The 19,084-nt window shown below is 38.2% G+C and overlaps 1 protein-coding gene across 2 annotated transcripts in view; it reads right to left on the bottom strand.

The window, feature by feature from the left end:
• Nucleotides 1–1,079: 1,079 nt before the first annotated feature.
• Nucleotides 1,080–19,084, bottom strand: part of PLA2G7 (phospholipase A2 group VII) — a 44,351-nt gene continuing 26,346 nt past the window's right edge. For both annotated transcript variants that reach the window (XM_056126102.1, XM_056126103.1), the window contains exons 3-12: nucleotides 14,925–15,046; nucleotides 14,157–14,301; nucleotides 12,354–12,447; nucleotides 10,608–10,676; nucleotides 9,936–10,056; nucleotides 8,968–9,081; nucleotides 6,889–6,980; nucleotides 4,566–4,736; nucleotides 2,001–2,149; nucleotides 1,080–1,632 (exon numbers count right to left, since the gene is read on the bottom strand). In XM_056126102.1, the coding sequence (XP_055982077.1) occupies nucleotides 1,511–1,632; nucleotides 2,001–2,149; nucleotides 4,566–4,736; nucleotides 6,889–6,980; nucleotides 8,968–9,081; nucleotides 9,936–10,056; nucleotides 10,608–10,676; nucleotides 12,354–12,447; nucleotides 14,157–14,301; nucleotides 14,925–15,046 (1,199 nt within the window). In that variant the 3' untranslated portion in view covers nucleotides 1,080–1,510. The remainder of the gene's footprint in view (nucleotides 1,633–2,000; nucleotides 2,150–4,565; nucleotides 4,737–6,888; nucleotides 6,981–8,967; nucleotides 9,082–9,935; nucleotides 10,057–10,607; nucleotides 10,677–12,353; nucleotides 12,448–14,156; nucleotides 14,302–14,924; nucleotides 15,047–19,084) is intronic.

Genomic DNA, 19,084 nt, shown 5'->3' with positions numbered 1-19,084 from the left:
ACCGCCAGGACTAATTCCTGAGTGCAAAGTCAGGAGTAACCCCTGAGCATCGCAGGGTGTGACTCAAAAAGCAGAATCCTTATAATACCACATTTAAATCAAATTACATACTTAACTAATGAGTGACATTATTTTTTTATATTTTAGAAAATAGTATAAATACATGTGTCTTTTTAGCAGTATTTTTACAGGCTTTTGTTGTTGCTGTTTTCTACTTCCATGCCTACATATAGAATAGAAAACAATTATTAAATAAAATGAATTTGAAAATGAAGTAGTTATATGGGATTCTGAATGTTTCTTTTGCTATACTTGGCAGTTTGGGGAATAACCAACTCAGAGTTTAATCTAGCCCTGGCCTGTTTTATATAACTGCAGTACTGGTGGCATCTTTCTTTTACCTGTGAGTGCACCAAAGACAAAGCATGAAAGAATAATGTAAACAAACGACCAACTTTCTTGAATGAGATGCTTTTACCTTGTAAACAATATTATTACCCTTGTCTAGTCTTTATTTAATCAAATTGAAACTTATGGTATTCATCTTGTGGTAAGTCACTTGTTTTATTTGCTTGATCTAATTATGACCAAAAAAACAAAAGAAATAAATCTGGTTTTAACCTAGATTATAATGTTCTGAAACTCAATGTTACTGCTTTATCATTAAAGAAAGAACACAAGAAAATATATTTTATTACCTATCAGGTAGTGTTAAATGTAATATATTCTTACTGCCACTGTGGCTGTTTTAATGTTTTTCCATTGAAGTTCTAAAACAGTGATTTTTAATTTTAGGATTTAAAACAGGATCATCGCAAAATATAGCCTGGATTTTTATAATCAGTGTTCTTTAAAGAAAAATAATATTGGGGCAGGAGAGATAGTACAGTGGGTAGGGCGTTTGCCTTACACGCGGCCAACCCGGGTTCAATTCCCAGCATCCCATATGGTCCTTTGAGCACTGCCAGGAGTAACTCCTGAGTGCAGAGCCAGGAGTAACCCCTGTGCATCTTCAGGTATGACCCAAAACAGCAAAAAAAAAAAAAAGAAAAGAAAAGAAAAGAAAAAGAATATTAATCTAAACGTCAATCACTTTTATAGTATAATCTACATTTTAATGAGTTATTTTAAAAATACATTGGCATCTTACATTTTTAGACACTTTTATTATTTGTATTCAGTTTTTTCAATGTAAAAGATTAAATGCAGGCACACATTAAATGCACACACATGCAAGGCAAATGCTCTACCAGTGGGCTACATTCTCTAGATATTTTTCAGACAATACAGTTACTATTCATTTATTGCAATTTCAGGAATACAACTCAGGGCCTTATATGTCTGGAACATGTGAATTGCCACTGAGATATCTTCCAAATATTTATTTTTTATAGTCCCGGTGATTGAACTCCAGGGTCTTATAAATGCAAGGTAAATGCTTTTTTAAAAAGAGCTACGTCCCCTTAAACAAGGTCTTTCAAGCAACTATCCTAATCTATATTCTTTTTCTTCATTCTCTAGAGTGATGTCCAGTGACGTTCCTGTTGATCATCTTAATATTGCTCCCTGGAATGAGATTCTCATCATCCCCTTCAATCAAGCAGTCCCACTGATCAAAATCTTTCTGAAGTCCTATAAAACACAAAGATTAATAAACATAATAAGCTTTTGATAACATTAGCAGTTTTCATCCTCTAGATGGCACCATAGTATCATAAATTACACTGTGGCGTGAAGGGATGGGAAGTGGGATGTAGGAGCTATTCTCCCAAGGTCCTTAGCAAGGAAGTTCAAGGTTTTTGTAGAGCTTTGTCGGGTATATTATGTTCTGTGAAACAGTGTGCAACAAACAAAATTCTTCAAAAATTTTTTTTCAAACTGAGTACTCTTGTTAAGTAGTAAATCAACTGGAACTGAAAAAGGAGAATTAATGTTGTGTCAAGAGAGTTTTGTCCTGAAAATCATCTGGTATATTTTGCGAATAAATAGTGACTTCTTACCCAAATGCTTTTGTAAGAATGCTAATGAGGCTTTGTTGGAAAGATCAATTGCTACATTCGAATCTATTTTTCCTTTTAATGCAAATATGTAAGCAGTTATTTTGCCAGTTGCAAAAGTGAAATCAGCAAAATTCTGATGGACTGAGCCCCTGAAAAAAAACAAGATATTTATAAATCACATTGAAAAACCATTTTATTTATTTATTTACTTTTAATTTTTTTGTATTTTTTTATTTTTATTTATTTATTTATTTATTGAAAAAGCAATTTTTATAGTGGGGTGCTTAAAAGACAGCCTGACTGACTCACCTGCTGAGAAGCAAAGGGGTTTGATCCCCTTGGATCATAGGCTGTGTTCATTTAGGGATCTTAGGACTTTGTATTTATCTCCCTTTCTACAAAATGATTCGAACTTCTTGTTTTATCATCCCATCTTACTCAGCATCTTGGTTTTCGAAGAAGTGAGTGAGGCCTTCCAATGGACTAACGAAATATTTCCTTTTTTGAATAGATGGAATGTGTTACACCTTACAAATGCATGAACTCAGAGCCTGAAGCTCTACTACCACCATTAAACTTGATATCTAATTGATGTCAGTTGATTGGTATTTAACATTTTGCCTTGGATTAAATAGATTCAAAGAAGAAATTTTCTTGGTACTATTAGAATGGTTAACCACCCCTTAAGTCCACTTAGGCTCCTCTTTAAATTCACTAACATAACATGAAATAATGCAGTGTTCATTTTCATTTTCTGCTCCTTCTAGGACAGCACACGTTTCCTTCTTTCCTTAACTCTCCAGCTATACGTAGGCATTTCTCAAGTGTCCTAAGACCATTTTTTTCCCACTTAGTGTTTTTATTGTGTTTTTATTGACTCCAAACTGTTACCTAAAATACCCTACAAATAAATTCTGTAATATTCAAATTGTCCTCCTGTTGTTCATCAATTTTGCTCGAGTGGGCCCAGTAACGTCTCCATTTTGAGACTTGTTACTGTGTTTGGCATATCGAATACGTCACGGATAGCTTGCCAGGCTTTGCCCTGCAGGTGAGATACTCTCGGTAGCTTGCCGGGCTCTTCGAAAGGGGCGGAGGAATCGAACCCATCTCAGCTGGGCTGGCTGCAGGCAAGGCAAAAGCCCTACCGCTGTGCTACCACTCCAGCAAATTAGTGAGCAGATATCTCTGAGAATTTCCCAGTCTCCACCTAAGATTTCTAAGATGAAAACACGTCATTCCAGCTCCTGACAGTGCAAGTTTTCCTCTTTATTTTGCTACTGATTAAATGTGCCACCATTCTTTTAGTTAGCTGTACTCAGAATAACAAAGGCACTCCTTCTCATTCTACCTGATATTGCAATCAAAACTCAAGTATCTGAAACAGTAGGATGGTAGAAACGGGTCATGAAGGAGTTGAGTGGAGGTGTGGATGCTTTCAACAACTGAGGAAGGAGAGAGTGTGAAGAAGTGAATAGAATAAGAAGGAAGGAATGGGTTTCTAATAAATAGGGAAGGAAAATAGAGGTAAGAATACATCAAATAGATGCAGAGGAAAAGTATGAGGTTGGGGCCTTTATGGCCTTGGTGAGGCCAGTTTCAGTGTCCAATCTGGGGCTATGGGAACAAGAGTCAATGGAAATAAAGAAATGGTTAATTATAAGAAGTATTAAGTATTAGCTATTTTTAAAAATTTCCAGCAGACAAAAGATATCCTGAGGAAGCAAAACAGAAAGAAATTGGATGTTGCTGGGGTTTTTTTGTTTGTTTTTAAATAGAATTCCACACATATAAATGAAATAGAAATTCTTGCCTAAAATGCCTAGACTCTTTCTCATCATGTGTTCAAGCTTTCTTGCTGCTTTAAGACCTAACTCTGCTTTCATCTCTTCTAATCTATCTTTTATGACTTGAATGGAAAAGATCCCTCCATTCTCTCACTCTATTTTTTATTTTGCATTCTGTATATTTTTTCTTCCTGCCAACTGTTCTTTTCTCCTAAATAAACCAGTTTTCAGGTACAAAAGGGATGAGCTCTGCCTTTGTTTCATAACTTCATGCTACAAATTCAGAAGCCTCTTGGGAGTTACCGTTTATATTCATGAACAAAAAATATTATTACTGATCCCAATTATAGCTTTGGGAAATTTATTTTTCACAACAGGTAAATACATTGTAAGTTTCAACAGAAGACCTGGATTTTTCTAAAGAGTTCCTAACCTAGCCTAGTGATGGAATACTTCCCCATGCCCACCCCCCAAAAAATGTATAGGATTGCTTTTGTATTTAGATGACCATGTGCCTTAATATGTATTTTTAATGTTACCTACTCAATTTTAATAAACTACATATAATAAAACTACTTTAAATATTTGAATTTTTTAAAAAGTCTAAATACATTTAGAAACTGACATATTTTTTTAACTAAATATTTACTTACTAAATATTCCTTAATAAGTATTTTTCCTTACTAAAAGTGTAAATAATAAATATAACAATTCTATAATGGAAACCAAATGACATCTGCTAATTTTATCCAAGTTTCAAATTTCCACTAAAGCTTACCTGATTGTGATCATTTTTCTTTCTTTACCCGGTAAGTAGCTTTGTTCCATTTTTTCAATAGTTTTATGATCTTGAAACCGCTCAGAGTTAATATAAAAAAGGGGTTGAGGAATTCTGGAATATACTTCATCACCCAATGGAAACATCCATGCATCCAGGGCAATACCGCATCTGCAGATGTTTATTGACAATGATCAAAAAACACTCTTTCCATCCTAGCCAACATACAAGAATTTCTCATAATGCTTAGAAGGATCATTGGAAACACAACATGGCAATTTATTATGGATTATCTCACTGGATTTCAAAAGGAGAAAGCTATATGACTAGCTTTAAGAAGTAGCATACTTGGAATTCTAATTTTCCTTAGGAAGCTTGTGGGAATGTGTCCTTTAAAATAGTTTTATTTGGGACCACAGTGATAGTACAGTGGGTAAGGCACTTGCACTCCATGAACCTCATTTTAATCCTCAGCACCCCATATGGTCCCCTAAAGACCACCTTCGAGTGATTCCTGAGAGCAGAGCCAGGAGTAAGCCCCGAGCACTGGAAGACCTACTCCCCCAAAATAAATAAAACAGTTTTATTCATTTTTGTCATAATGTTTTCAAAATATTCAATAATACTACCATCAACTTGTAGATATCTGGAAAAGTAAATACACAATTTCATTATGTTTCAGAAATTCTGGACATCCTCTAATATTTTTGCTATACCTCTTTCATAATAACTATAAACTCTGTTTTATCCTTTAGAGGTATCAGAGAATTGAAGAGAAAGATGTTCATCATTTAAAAAGGCGACTTTATTTTTTTTAAATAATTTTACTTTTTTAAAAAATAAGTTTGATCCCAGTATCCCTTCCACCCCCCATTCCCCCCCATTCCCACCCTGCCTCTGTGGCAGGGCATTCCCTTTTGTTCTCTCTCTCCTTTGGGGTGTTGTGGTTTGCGAAAGAGGCAATGAGTGACAATCATGTTTGGTCTATAGTCTACTTTCAGCATGTTTCTCCCACCCTGGGAGGATCCTCCCAACACCCTTTATTTGGTGCTCCCTTCTCTATCTGAGCTCCCTTTCCCCTAGCATGTGTGGCTGGCCTCCAAGCCATGGAGCAAAATTCCTGGTACTAATCTCGGCCATTCTTTTGTGGTTGGAAATGGGCACTGGTGGAGGGATGGGTATTTGATCATTGTATAATTGAAACCCAAGCACAAAAATTTGTAAGTCTACAACTGTAAATATTGGGGGGGGGGGGCAAAACTACTTGGCAGTGCTCAGTGCTTAATCCTGGTTCTGTGCTGAGGAATTATTTTTGGCTGTGGTCAGGGGATCATATGCAATGCTGGGGATTGAACATGCAAGACAAGTTCCTTAACACGGTACTGTCTTTCTGGCCCCTAAACATTATAATTTTGTTTCTGTGTATATGTGTGTAGAGAAAAGTTCTATGTATTGATGAAATATAAAAATATTGAGGCTAGATCCTCACAGGGTGGGAGCAGCATGCTGAAAGTAGACTATAGACCAAACATGATTGCCATTCAATGCCTCTCTTGCAAAACACAGGACCCAAAAGAAGAGAAAGAGAACAAGGGGGAATGCCCTGCCACAGAGGCAGGGTGGAACGAGGGGGATGGGGTGTGGGAGGGATGCTGGGACCCGCGGTGGTAGAGGATGGGCGCTGGTGGAGGGATGGGTACTTGATCATTGCATAACTGAAACCCAAGCACAAAAATTTGTAAGTCTATAACTGTACCTCATGGTGTTTCACTAATAAAAAAATAATTAAAAAATAATAATTAAAAAAATATTGAGGCTGAAACATAATCATTAAACTACAGATTTAATGTGTATATAAAGATGAGTGTCCAAATGAAATTATATGCCCTGAGTGGAGTGATAGTACAGAGTTTAAGGCACTTGCCTTGCATGGGGCCGACACAATTTTAATCCCTGGCACCCCAATGGACTCCTGAGCACTGCCAGGAATGATCCCTGAGCACAGAAGCAGGAGTGAGTCCTGAGAACTGCCAAGTGTGCTCCCACACACACACACACAAACACACCAAAAAAAATTAAGTTCTTGTGCAGAAAAATTAAAAGGATGAGGTGAAAGATGTAGAGTAGGAGAGTTTTATACAGAAATAGTTCTGCCTAGCCAGAAAATTTATCTAGAATGCATTACAGATATAAAAGTGTAGACTTATAAATTCTGACGGATCTCATCCTTACTAATAATTTGATTTTAAAATGTGATCACATGTGCTGTTATGCCCTCTCATCTCAAAACTTACTGTTCTTTCTTTTTGTTTTATTCTCTTACCGGAATCTCCGATCTTCACTAAGAGTCTGAAGAACTGTGGCTCCACCAAAAGAATGTCCCATTACTGCTATTTTATTTTTATCGATGGAATCCTATGTTTAAAAAATGACATAAATTCATAATTACCTCACGGTGGGAAGAGTTGAATAAATGGTTTTGTATATCAAAATTGGTATTCATTTCCTGAGCATGGTTAAGTATTTTAAATTCTTATTAAAATGTAAACCACATACACATATGTACATGTACATCCATATATACACAAATACACTTTGAACTTAGTGGTCATCCACACTTGGAACATCATAATTGCTGACTTTTGCCTCTACCTCTGTATGTTTATTAGTTTGTTTTTTCAATGAGGAGTTATTGAGTATGTGTTCTTTACCAGGCGAGGTATTTCTTTTCCTTCCTTCCTTCCTTCCTTCCTTCCTTCCTTCCTTCCTTCCTTCCTTCCTTCCTTCCTTCCTTCCTTCCTCCATTATGTTTTTCAGATAAACTATGAAGAGCTCAGGAACCACTCCTGGGTCTGTGTTTAGGGGAAAACCCTGACTCTGTGCTCAGAGGTCATTCCTAGGAGTGCTCAGGGAAACATACGTGTTGCTGGGATTCAGACTACACAAGATCACAAGATCACAAGCATCCTGTTGTTCGTTGATTTCCTCGAGCAGACACCATTAACGTCTCCTTCGTCCTAGCCTTGGGATTTTAAAAGAGCCATTTCAGTGCTCTTTTAGGATTAGGAGAATGAGACCCATCATTGTTACTGGTATTTGGCATATTGAGTACGACATGGAAGTTTGCCAGACTCTGCCGTGTGGGCAGGATACTTTTGGTAGCCTGCCAGGTTCTCCAAAGGAAAAAATAAGATAATAAGATGTCGCGTGGCCGCGAATGCGGCCGTGCGCTTCCGGGAGCTGGGTTTTATAGTCTCTGCGTCTTGGTCATTGACGGGACCAACGTGGTGCTGGCAGTAGCTGATGGGTATGACGCCTACCTACTGGAAGATGGGGGGTCTGGTTGGAGAAGGCCCAGTCCCAATCCGAGTAGTCTTGGGGACCTCAGCCCCGAGACCCGCATGCCTGGGTTCCTCTGCCAGTTCTTTCATGCATGAGGCCCGTCCGGATGTGTGGAGAGTGGTTCCAGCATGGCTGTGGCTGGCTCCGGAGGTCCTCAGCTGCTGGGGCTCTGCTTGGGGTGGGTGGGGGGGAGAGAAACTCAACCCTCCCCCCTCCAAGGGGCCCCGGTGAGGATAGCCAGGTGCAGGGGCAGGAGACTCTGCCTCAGACTACACATGCTCAGTGAATGCCTTAACATTTATATTATCTCTTTAGCCCTGTAAATAATTTTCAATAAGCTATTAGTTTATTAGGGAAGAAAACCACACAGACACACGATGCAAATATAACGGACGTGTGCCACGCAACACAATGACAGACTATGTCCGTTGGGGTTAGGTAACAGTTGTTTGAAGAAGGTGGTGCCTGGCTTCAGTTGAAGATTTAGCTTGAGTTGAAGATTTAGCAAAACTTACTTGGAAGGATTTTTCAGGGTAAGGGGACAACATGTATAAGGCATGTAGACAGGCTAGTGTTTGAAGAATCCTAACTGTGATTTTAGAACAGACAACAATTTTAGGCTTAAAATAAAGTGCCAGTTTCCCCTAGTCAGGTATTGAGCTATCTTCATGTTTACTTTGAAGTCTGTTCTACCTGTATACATGGCTTGATAATCTTCTACCCCTTCCCACCATCTTGTCCAAAACTTTACACCATTTCAAGTTCAGGTTCAAAAATATGCAGGAGTCATCTAAGAGATTCAGTAGTTCCATGGAGGTATTAGGTTGGGCCATGTGAAAATGCCATTTCAATCAACAGAATAAGAATGATTACTGGCTACTTCATATGTAGTTTGACCTCAAGTATTCCTTATTCCTGAAATATGACTATTCTACTCTATTCCTGTCACTTTGTGTTTTCTTGGCAGCCTTTAATCATGTTGAATTTTGTATCACAGCAGAAAAGTAGACTGTGAAGAATGAAAAAAAAAAAGACAAAGAATCTTTTTTTTTTATCTCACCTTCAGTTGTTTTATATCAAAAGGTAGATCCAACACATTTTTCACTGGCTTTCCATGATTAATGTCAAGAATCAAATTGAGAGCTCGGGAACACTCCTTGGCTCTCTGCCGTACCTATTATGATTATCGGAAGAAGAAAGAGACAAAGTAAAAAGTTGTAATACTTATCTCAAAATCTTGTAGAGGTTATATCAAGAGAAAATGGTTGGATTCCTATCAACTGTAAATATAAGCGGAAACGTTTAGAGATTAGAACAAACTAACACCATGACACAGAGATTAGCTTTTCATGGAGTTTTAGTTTCATCTAAATCCTGGATCACTTGCTTATCCACTATATGACCTAGAATGAGTATTTAACCTCTTGCTTCTATCCTATAATAATGTCCATCTCAGAGAAATGTGAATGCGATTAAATACAATGATATGAAATAAATCTAATGTGCGTTGTTTCACTTAATCTTACCAACAGTCTGCAAGAAAAAGAGTTAGCATTCATTATTTTATAACATACATAGCCTGGAAGCAAAACCAAGAATAAATTATTTGTCTAATATCACCATTCTGTAACAAAGTAGTACCAGGATTCTGACATAGGAAGTTGAATTAAAGTTTGGACTCATTAAGACTTGGTAGAGTCTTTCTGAAAAAGCAGATTTTTAAAAATAATTTTCTGGAGTGGGGCAGGGGTCAGGAGCTGGGGGAAGGGATGTGTCAATGGATTCATTTTTAGATTCTAAAATTAGAAACTCAATGCAAAAGAATCATGAATATTCATTGCTATCTTCCAGGATTTTTGTGTTTAATTTTGTTTTTATGTATGATTTTGTATGATTCAAATACATTTCATTATTAGTACATTTCATTATTAGTAACCTATCATTAATTAACTTTTTATATTTAATTAAATTAGAAAATGTCATCATATGTCTTCTAGCCACCAAATCACTTCTCTCACTGTAGTGTACCTGTTTATTTCGTTCAGATGAGTCCTCTTGTTTTGGGATTTTAAGATACATCCAAGTCTTGTTCTCTGTTTTTGCAGCAGACTGATCTTGGAAGTAGTAAGTGGCAGATGCAGATTCATCTCTGAAATTCAAATGAAATTAATTACTTGTATTTCCTCTTTGCTTTCCTCATCTTCCCCCAAGGTTCTCATTCCCCATTCTTGGGCTCAACTTCATTTGCATCTTTCTGAATTCTGTTTCCTCCTCAACTTTATATATTTTAAATCAACGAGGTTCCAAGGAATTCTAAGTAAAAGATCTTTGTTGTAAGTAGACTCGACCCAAACTATTTCACATTCTTGAAAATCATTCTTGGAAACTCACATCTGGAATAAAATCTCAGCACTGCCACTAACCTATTCTATCACTTTAGGCAAATGACTCGCTCTTTCTCAACTTTGTTTTCCTCCTGAAAATGGGGATAATGGTAACCATCTCTTATAGGGTTGTTATTAAGATGAGATGAGGTTGTGTAGGAATACGACAAAGGATGAACACTAGAAATGTTAGTTTTTAGAAAGAAATTGGGAAGTCTAACTCTTTTTCTCATCATAGAATTATTAATGAAAATCTCATCAGTAAATTTATAATTCTGGATGCAAGTTAAAGTTCATTGACACTTAGCTGACATACCTGTGTTCTACACTAGCAACAATAAATCCATGAGATGCCAGATCAATGCCAATAGCAGAATAAAGTGTCCTTTAAAAAAAGAGAGAGAGATGCATTGAGTGATCAGTCATAATTAGAATATGAGGTCCAGTAATAGACCTGACAACACAGAGGCTTATTACACCCCTGCAATAAAGCCAAGAACCATGGGGGCATTTTCCCCCTTTAGGAAATATGTGACTATGTCTACATTTTGTGACATGTGACCCAAAGCTTCTTGTTTATTTGTTTTTGGAGCGAGCATGGTGATGTTCAGGGTATACTACTGGCTCTGTGCTTGGGATTCACTCCTGACTCTGCTAGGAGACCAAATGCACCATGGCGTAAGGCAACCACCTTTAACCCTGTATTACCTCTCCAGTCCAGGGGTGTAACATTTGGATAAGATACTCTGTGAAGGAACAGTGTATGAGAAAATAAAACTCTTGTAGTTTAATCACTGGTTTAAACACTGATTCTATTTAAAGTCATCTGTCACTGATGTGTGTGTGTGTGTGTGTGTGTGTGTGTGTGTTTTGAGCCATACTTGGCTATGATGTAGTATCATGCAATTCTGTGCTCATGGATCACTCCTTACAGTTCTTTGGTTACTGTAAATGTGGTATCAGGGATTGATTCCAGGTCAGCAGAAGTATGCAAGGCAAGAGCCCTACCCACTGTACGATCTCTCTGGTCCCATCTACTCATCTCTCTTTGCCTTAGTTCTTTGTCTATAGAAGAATGACGCTATATTAGCAAGGTACTTGGTAAGGTTTTATAAGAATTGTCAATTTCCTTATATTCCAGGCTTATCATTAACCCTGAAACAGGAAAAATTAAAGGTGTGTGTGTGTGTGTGTGTGTGTGTAACATACCAATTTATAAATTTATCAAATAGGATAAAATAGTTAAAGAATTATATAGTAAGAAACTGAGTTTATACCGTTTCCCATGGCTTCATTCTTCACATCCTTCTCATATCCTCTAGTCAACAAATAATATCCATAAAAAATAAACAGAAGCTAGGAAGGAACTATGCTCTCTCCTACAGAAGATGTAGATTACTTGGGAGGACTGGAGTAGTATAAGGGTCAGCAAAGCTTTTCCTCAAGAGAGCACATTTCTTTCCCGCATTGTGAGCCATGCATTATTTTTCACTGCCGATTGTCTCTGTTGGCCATTCCTGTGGGATCCAGGACTCCTTTGACAAGAAGCTGTGGGTCTTCTCAAACCCACACTCTCTCCTCTAGGCTGCCAAAGTTTCCCATTAGAATTGTGCTGCATGCCAAGGCTCACTGTCCGCAGTCTTCTCACTTCTCCATCCAAATGTCCACAGGCATCTTGGCCTGAAGGCTCCCCTCACCACACTGTCCTGCTGTTTCCTTCTATCCTTCACTGGTATTTCCCTCAATAAATGTGTTTTGCAGGTAATGCAAACTTGGGCCTATTTCTCAGAGTTTCTGAACCAACAGAGAGGATGATTTTGAGTGTAAATATTATAATATAGAAAAAGCACACATGAAACACGCTCCTTTATGGGGAAATTAGGGTCCATAAACTAAAAGGAGGGAACAAAATAAGTGACAATATAGGGTGTGGGTGTCTTCCAGGACAGGGGTGAGTCATATTCCCCCAAATCTGCAATTCCTTTTTTTTTCTGTAGAGGTGAGAGAATGCTTCTGGTTATCAATTCCTGGAGGGTAAAATTGCTTAATTTATCAAACTTACCGGAATGCTCCAAGACCATGAGAAAAAATAATTAGTGGATATTTTTCACCAGTCTTCAGAGGGGAATTCCAGTTTGCAGGAATTGTCATTGAACCTAGACAATAATATAATATAATTTGTGTTTTCTACACAGTAAATGTTGCAAGCTAATATAACACATATCTCCTTACTATAGAATCCTGAGCCACGAAAGTTACACTTACATTTAATGGATGATAGTGAATTAATTACGTTTGCTACTACATGTCCACCAACCACCAACCAAAGACCTGAACCATTAAGTTTTCCCAAAGATGACAGAATTGTTACTTATCTCATCCTAGTGCTAACTCTGAAATTAAAGCAAAACATTTTCCTACCTACAGGCATATATGTAATTACTTTCCCCAGGTTTTAACCAAACTCCAAAGGGAATTTTATAAAACCAAACTCTCTGGTAAACTTTAGGAATCTTAGACTAAAAGCCAGAATTTTCAGACTAGAAGACCCTACCCACGTTAACTTGGTCACAATCAAGAAACTGTAGAAAGGTCTTGACTTCATATTCAGACCTGTTTTGTTTTGCTTTGTTTTATTTTGTTTTGGGAGGTATGCCAGTGTCACTCAGTGCTTACTCCTGGATCCGTGCCCGGGATCACTCCTGGCAGTGCTCAGGGGACCATCTATGGTTCCAAGGATTGAATTCAGGCAAGCACCTTCCCTGTTTACCTATCTCTTCAGTCCCCAGACTTGTCTTTGGATGCAGCTCTGCCTCTTATTAGAGATACTGAGCTTCAGCAAAGTTGTTTTAGGTTCATCTCTCTTGTAACATCTATCTGTCTCTAAGACTTTATATAAGAATAAATTTAATTTTAGAACTCCTGGAGTGTTCAGCTGCACTCATGGCTGGGTTACCTCTCATACTCTATACCACCAATATACCAAGAGTAGCACAAAACATTATATTGGGTTTGGCAAACATGTTAGTAATCTCTTAAATAAGGGCTTAATGGCTCCGGGATGAAATAGACAGTTTCCTCTAGGGAAAATTTATCAAGCGTTTTTAATGGATTATTCATAACAAGCAATATAAAATTAATTGTTTCAGTTTTGCTTTGGGGGCCACAGTTTGGGATTTGGGGTAGAAATATTCAAAATATTCACATTTTTTTAATCTAGACATATACTAAGGGGTTAGAAAAAGGAAGATACCTTATTTCATTACTCAAATGATACTTTCATTATCATGAATTATGTGTTTAATTTTCTTATATTTATTTTATTCTTATTTAGGGGAGTCACATTGGAAGTGCTCAGAGCATCCCTTATGGTCGGTCCTTCAGAATTTCCAGGACTAATTATTCAGTGCAGATCCAGAGGTAACCCCTGAGCATCGTTGTGTGTGGCCCAAAAACCAAAAGAGAGAGGAAGGAAGGATGAAGGAAGGAAGGAAGGGAGGGAGGGAGGGAGGGAGGGAGGGAGGGAGGGAAGGAGGGAAAGAAAGAAAGAAAGAAAGAAAGAAAGAAAGAAAGAAAGAAAGAAAGAAAGAAGAAAGAAAGAAAGAGAAAGAAAGAAAGAAAGAAAGAAAGAAAGAAAGAAAGAGGGAGGGAAGGAGGGAGGGAGAGAGGGAGGGAGGAAGGAAGGAAGGAAGGAAGGAAGGAAGGAAGGAAGGAAGGAAGGAAGGAAGCTTCAAGGATATATAAAATGAATACCAGATGTAGATAGTTTGGAGGGGAAATTTGAAGAGATCAGTCTAACATTAGGGTCTGATCAAACAAATAAGAACAATAAATCATATTAGTGAAATGTAGACAGAAATCTTACCAAATAATAAATTCAAAACTTTGCCCATCAACCAGTTTGTTCTGAGAACCTTACTAAGACCAAAAAAGTATTCCTTGTTTGGGATCCAGATGGCCTCAGCATGATCATCACCTTCAGATGGATAATACAAACGCAAGAAGGAGCTCTGTAGAAAAAAGAAGTTAATGAACATTTAGTTAGGCTGCTCCTCAAACATATTCCAGCAGCTACTTTGCATATTGAATCAGTGGGGACTCAAATACCCTTGTTGTTCATGAACAAGCCAGAGGAAAAATTTAACAGCTGTATAGAGATTGAAGACCACCCTTTTTTTTTAAAGCAAAAAACAATAGAGCTTACTGAGTGAAAACAAATAATGGGCAACCTGACTGCAGTCACTTAAGAAAGGGGAAAATAAAGTTTAGGTGAATTAATCAGATGACAACAATAAATTGAGGAATGGCTTATGCAAGAAAAAGTCTTCCTATGAAACTATTCAATTGGCAAAATTTGTCTCTCTCAGGTCAAGGTCAAGCTTCTAAATTTATTAGTACTAAAACCCACAGTATTAAAATCTAAGTATTGGGGCTGGGGCAATAGTCCAGTGAGTAAGGTGCTGATTGAACCCGGTGACCTGGGTTCAATTCCTGGCACTCTCTATGGTGCCCCCAAGTCCACTATGACTTACCCCTAGTGCAGAGCCAGGAGTAAGACCTAGGCACCACTGGATGTGGCCCCAAAATAACATCCACAAAATGATATATGACTAGAGGGGCATAAAAGCATTACCTCACGAGTGTACTCAAACATCAAGTCTGTACAGCCAACCGAGTAAGGTCCTTTTCCTCTTGGGATCCGTGTTTGGCTAGAATTTTCAGCAGCCATCAGATATTGTATTTTGCTTATCCATCCTAAAAAAAAGTAAATATGATTTCATTTGTTATTCATTATATCCCAGACTTTATGCCAAAGAATTTCAAGGCAATCAAGTTACTGTCCACGGTTTCTGGTCTTCTTTCTTCATATATCCAGTAAAATAATTACAGAGGAAAGTCTTGCTGAATACAAAGTATTGTGGGGACAGGATGGTGTCAGAGGGGGCAGACCGTGGTACAACAAGCAGGGCACAGTAGGTAAGTTGTTTGCCTTGCATAAGTCAACCTGGTTTGGATTCCTGGCACCCTATATGGTGCCCTGAACACATCAGGAATGATCCTTGAGCACAAAGCCAGGACTAAACCATCAGCACCACAGGTATGGCCTAAAATCATAAACAGATAGATAGATAGATAGATAGATAGATAGATAGATAGATAGCAGTGCACCTATGAGTATCTATTTCTAATATAACCTCCCTTTTACTTTCTATTTCTTTTCAGAAGAGTTCGTCCTAAATATTTTTTTTTCTCAAATGAATTTTCACATTTCTAACTTGGACTTTCAGACTTTAAGTGGATTTTTCTACATGATAGCCTTTCTACAGGAACCTCAAAGGCAATGGTCCAAAGTGTTATTAAAGGACCATCTTCCAATCTTCCTTCTTCATCCTCCAATCAAGCAGCCAACAATTCCAGAATCCCTGTCTTAGGTTTCCCAAGTCAGAGACCTGGGAATAATGCTATTCGTTGCTCCTTTTTTCACAACTCCACTAAGTCCAGCCAAATCTCATTTTCTGACACATGCTACCAAGAAGATGTCACAATATGCTAACCCTCTAATTGGTTTTTCCATAACTAAGTAGTTTTTTCTTGAAGAGAGACTCTTGGAATCTTCTTAGAAGGGCACTGATAGGAGGTGTCTAAATCTACACTAGACTGGACTACTTCCACTGCTACTTGAGGCATGAAAGTAGCATGCCTTTGTAGCATTCTTGGGTTCTAATGTGCAGAGGTTCATAGGAATGCAAGTTAAACACCAGATTCCTGGGCACAAAAAAAATTACCCTCCACAATGTGAGGCCCATCCCCCGCTAGTCTTCTGCTTTCTCCCTTTAAGTTATTCCATGTGCTCCAGCATTCCTGGGACCCATCAGATGAATGTGGGTACCTTGTAAAATATGGGTGACCGGGTAAATGTTAATCCCTCTGCTTGAAAGCATTGTAACAAACTTCATTTCGATTGTTTAACATCCCGGTCGGAAGCCTTCTTCATCCCTTAGACTTTTTATTTTAAGTACAATTAAAAGAAATGTATTAAGTGCAGTAAATGCATTAAATATATTTAAATAAACTTATGAAATAAGTTTACTAATACATTCCTTGCATGTATTTTTAGCATTCTACCACATTATATGTGTGTTTACAAACTGTTCCCTGAACTAGGCTGTTTTTCCCTTTTACTAGGGGAGGGAGAGTTGTTAGTTCACGCCTAAAGCTTGATAGTTATCTGAGACATATTCAGGGTATTATGTGGTGCCTGGGATCAACCCTGAATCTCCCACATGCAAAGCATGCATTTAAAACATCTCTCTGGACCAAGAGCTATATCCATGTCTTTGTATACTCAGAGTTTAGCTCAATAGCTCATTATGAAAATTAACTGAATAAAGTCTTTCACTGCCACTCGTTTCTCTCCTAGCAAATATTTTGTAATAAACATTTGACCCACCCATTCTTGGAATGATTTCCATCTTGTGAGTGTCCAAACTCTTTATAGCACCTGTGGTATAGCACCCATATTTTCATCTTCTTTATCTACCCTGACTAAGTACCTGTCCAATTTTAAAATGATGGATGCAAATGTCAGTATATTCAGACTTTTATTTTTCCAGACTAAGCTTGCCCTAGCTTTCCCTTTTTATAGAACTATGAAAGATGATTACCCTGCTGGGCATACTTTCTTATTGTATCCTTCACACTCTGTCTCTGGCACTTACACACCTTGAACTATGTCAGGTATATCATGCAGAAAGTTTTGAGTCATGAGAAGACCATTTATATCTATATCTGTCAATTTGTGGAGCACCTGCCAGGGATGAGCCTTTCAGTACTCAAAGTTGACCATGGACCACATCATTGGCGTCACTTGGAAATACAGAAAATTATCCTCCTTCCAATTCTACTAAATCAGGAAAGGTGCACCTATTTTAGTTTAAGAATGCCTGGGCTAGCAATACCACTCCTGGGAATATATCCCAGAGAGGCAAAAAAGTATAGTCGAAGTGACATCTGCACTTGTTTGTTCGTTGCAGCACTCCTCACAATAGCCAGAATCTGGAAAAAACCTGAGTGCCCGAGAACAGATGACTGGTTAAAGAAACTTTGGTACATTTACACAGTGGAGTACTATGTAGCTGTTAGAAAATACTAAGTCATGAGATTTACATACAAGTGGTACTACATAGAAAGCATCATGTTAAGTGAAATGACTCAGAAAGAAAGGGATAGACATAGAAAGATTGCATTCATCTGGGGAACATAAAGTAACAAAATAGGAGACTAATACCCAAGAATGGCCGAGATTAGTACCAGGAATTTTACTCCATGGCTTGGAGGCCAGCCACACATGCTAGGGGAAAAGGTAGCTCAGATAGAGAAGGGAGCACCAAATAAAGGGTGTTGGGAGGATCCTCCCAGGATGGGAGAAGCATGCTGAAAGTAGACTATAGACCAAACATGATTGTCACCCATTGCCTCTTTTGCAAACCACAACACCCAATAAGAGAGAGAGAAAAAAAGGGAATGCCCTGCCACAGAGGCAGGGTGGGATGGGGGGAGATGGGGGGTGGGAGGGATACTGGGATCCATGGTGGTGGGAAATGGGCACTGGTGGAGGGATGAGTATTTGATCATTGTATAACTGAAATCCAAGCACAAAAATTTGTAAGTCTACAACTGTACCTCATTATGTCTCACTAATAAAAAAAAAAAGAATGCCTGGGCTACAGTACTGAACTTTCTGGCTAGACACAAAGGTTGGTAGTTCCTAGCTAGATCATCCTGAGGGAAGATGGAAGGTCATCCTGAAGAAGGCAGATAGGTATTAGAGTCAAGTCATCAAATTTTGGATTCCAGTTCTAATTTTTTCAAACCATGATGTTATTCTCCCCAAAGTTTCTCATATGTAAAGTGGAGACCAAGATTCCTGCCAAGCCCATAGAATAATAAATGAAGATGGAAGCCTAAAGAATAAATGATGATGGAAGCCAAATAATTCACTCAGAATATGTCACATAAGAGGCAGACACCTGATACTATTTGTCTGTCCCTTTGCCTAGAATCAACTCTGGGCACCCAAATTCCAGTCCTTCTAGGGATTTTAGCAAATCTAATTTGGATACACATAATTCAAAATTCACAGCATAGCACCAGAGATTAACTTTAAAAACATCAACAATACTATACCTAAAAGGTTACCATTAAATTTACCTGAAAGTTTATCTATTTAAAAACTACGAATTTGTTCCAGTCCCATTTAAGACTCCTTACAGAGTTATGCTTCGTGGGACAAGAGGGAGACATCAAGCCCAGAGGAAAGGAGAGCTGTGGTGGCCAAACTTGTCTTTCCTTCTGCAATTCCAGGGTCTGGTTATAGGGGGCGCTGAAGAAGAATTTGGCTCACAGAATTTGATGAGGATCCCCAGAGAACCTGCAGCTACCTTGCAGCAATCACTTCTGGAACTTGAACAGTCTATGGCATTGGTAAGTTCTGGGTCACACAATGTTCCTTGTGAGTCCATCTAGGCCAGAAGAACCTTTTCCAATAAACTTGGAGTAGGTTGGTGCTTTCAAACCTATACCAACTAATCCCAGCATTCAGAAGTCACATGTCAAAATGAGGCACTAGATCTGCTTCTTTTAGAACCCAGAGCCCTGAAAAAAAATCTTAGGAAACTTTGAGCTGAATCAAGTTTGGGGTTAGTCACAAGGTCCTATCAGAATGGCTGTGGAGAAAAGTTGCCCAGCCTGCAGCAAGCCTAATTCTGAACATCCTGTTCTTTAATATATCAT

Source organism: Sorex fumeus, unplaced genomic scaffold (assembly GCF_029834395.1).
Source record: "Sorex fumeus unplaced genomic scaffold, SorFum_2.1 ptg000061l, whole genome shotgun sequence".
Lineage (NCBI taxonomy): Eukaryota > Metazoa > Chordata > Mammalia > Eulipotyphla > Soricidae > Sorex > Sorex fumeus.
The sequence above is the reverse complement of the archived record's forward strand: the minus strand, read 5'-3'. Positions and strand labels throughout refer to the sequence as shown.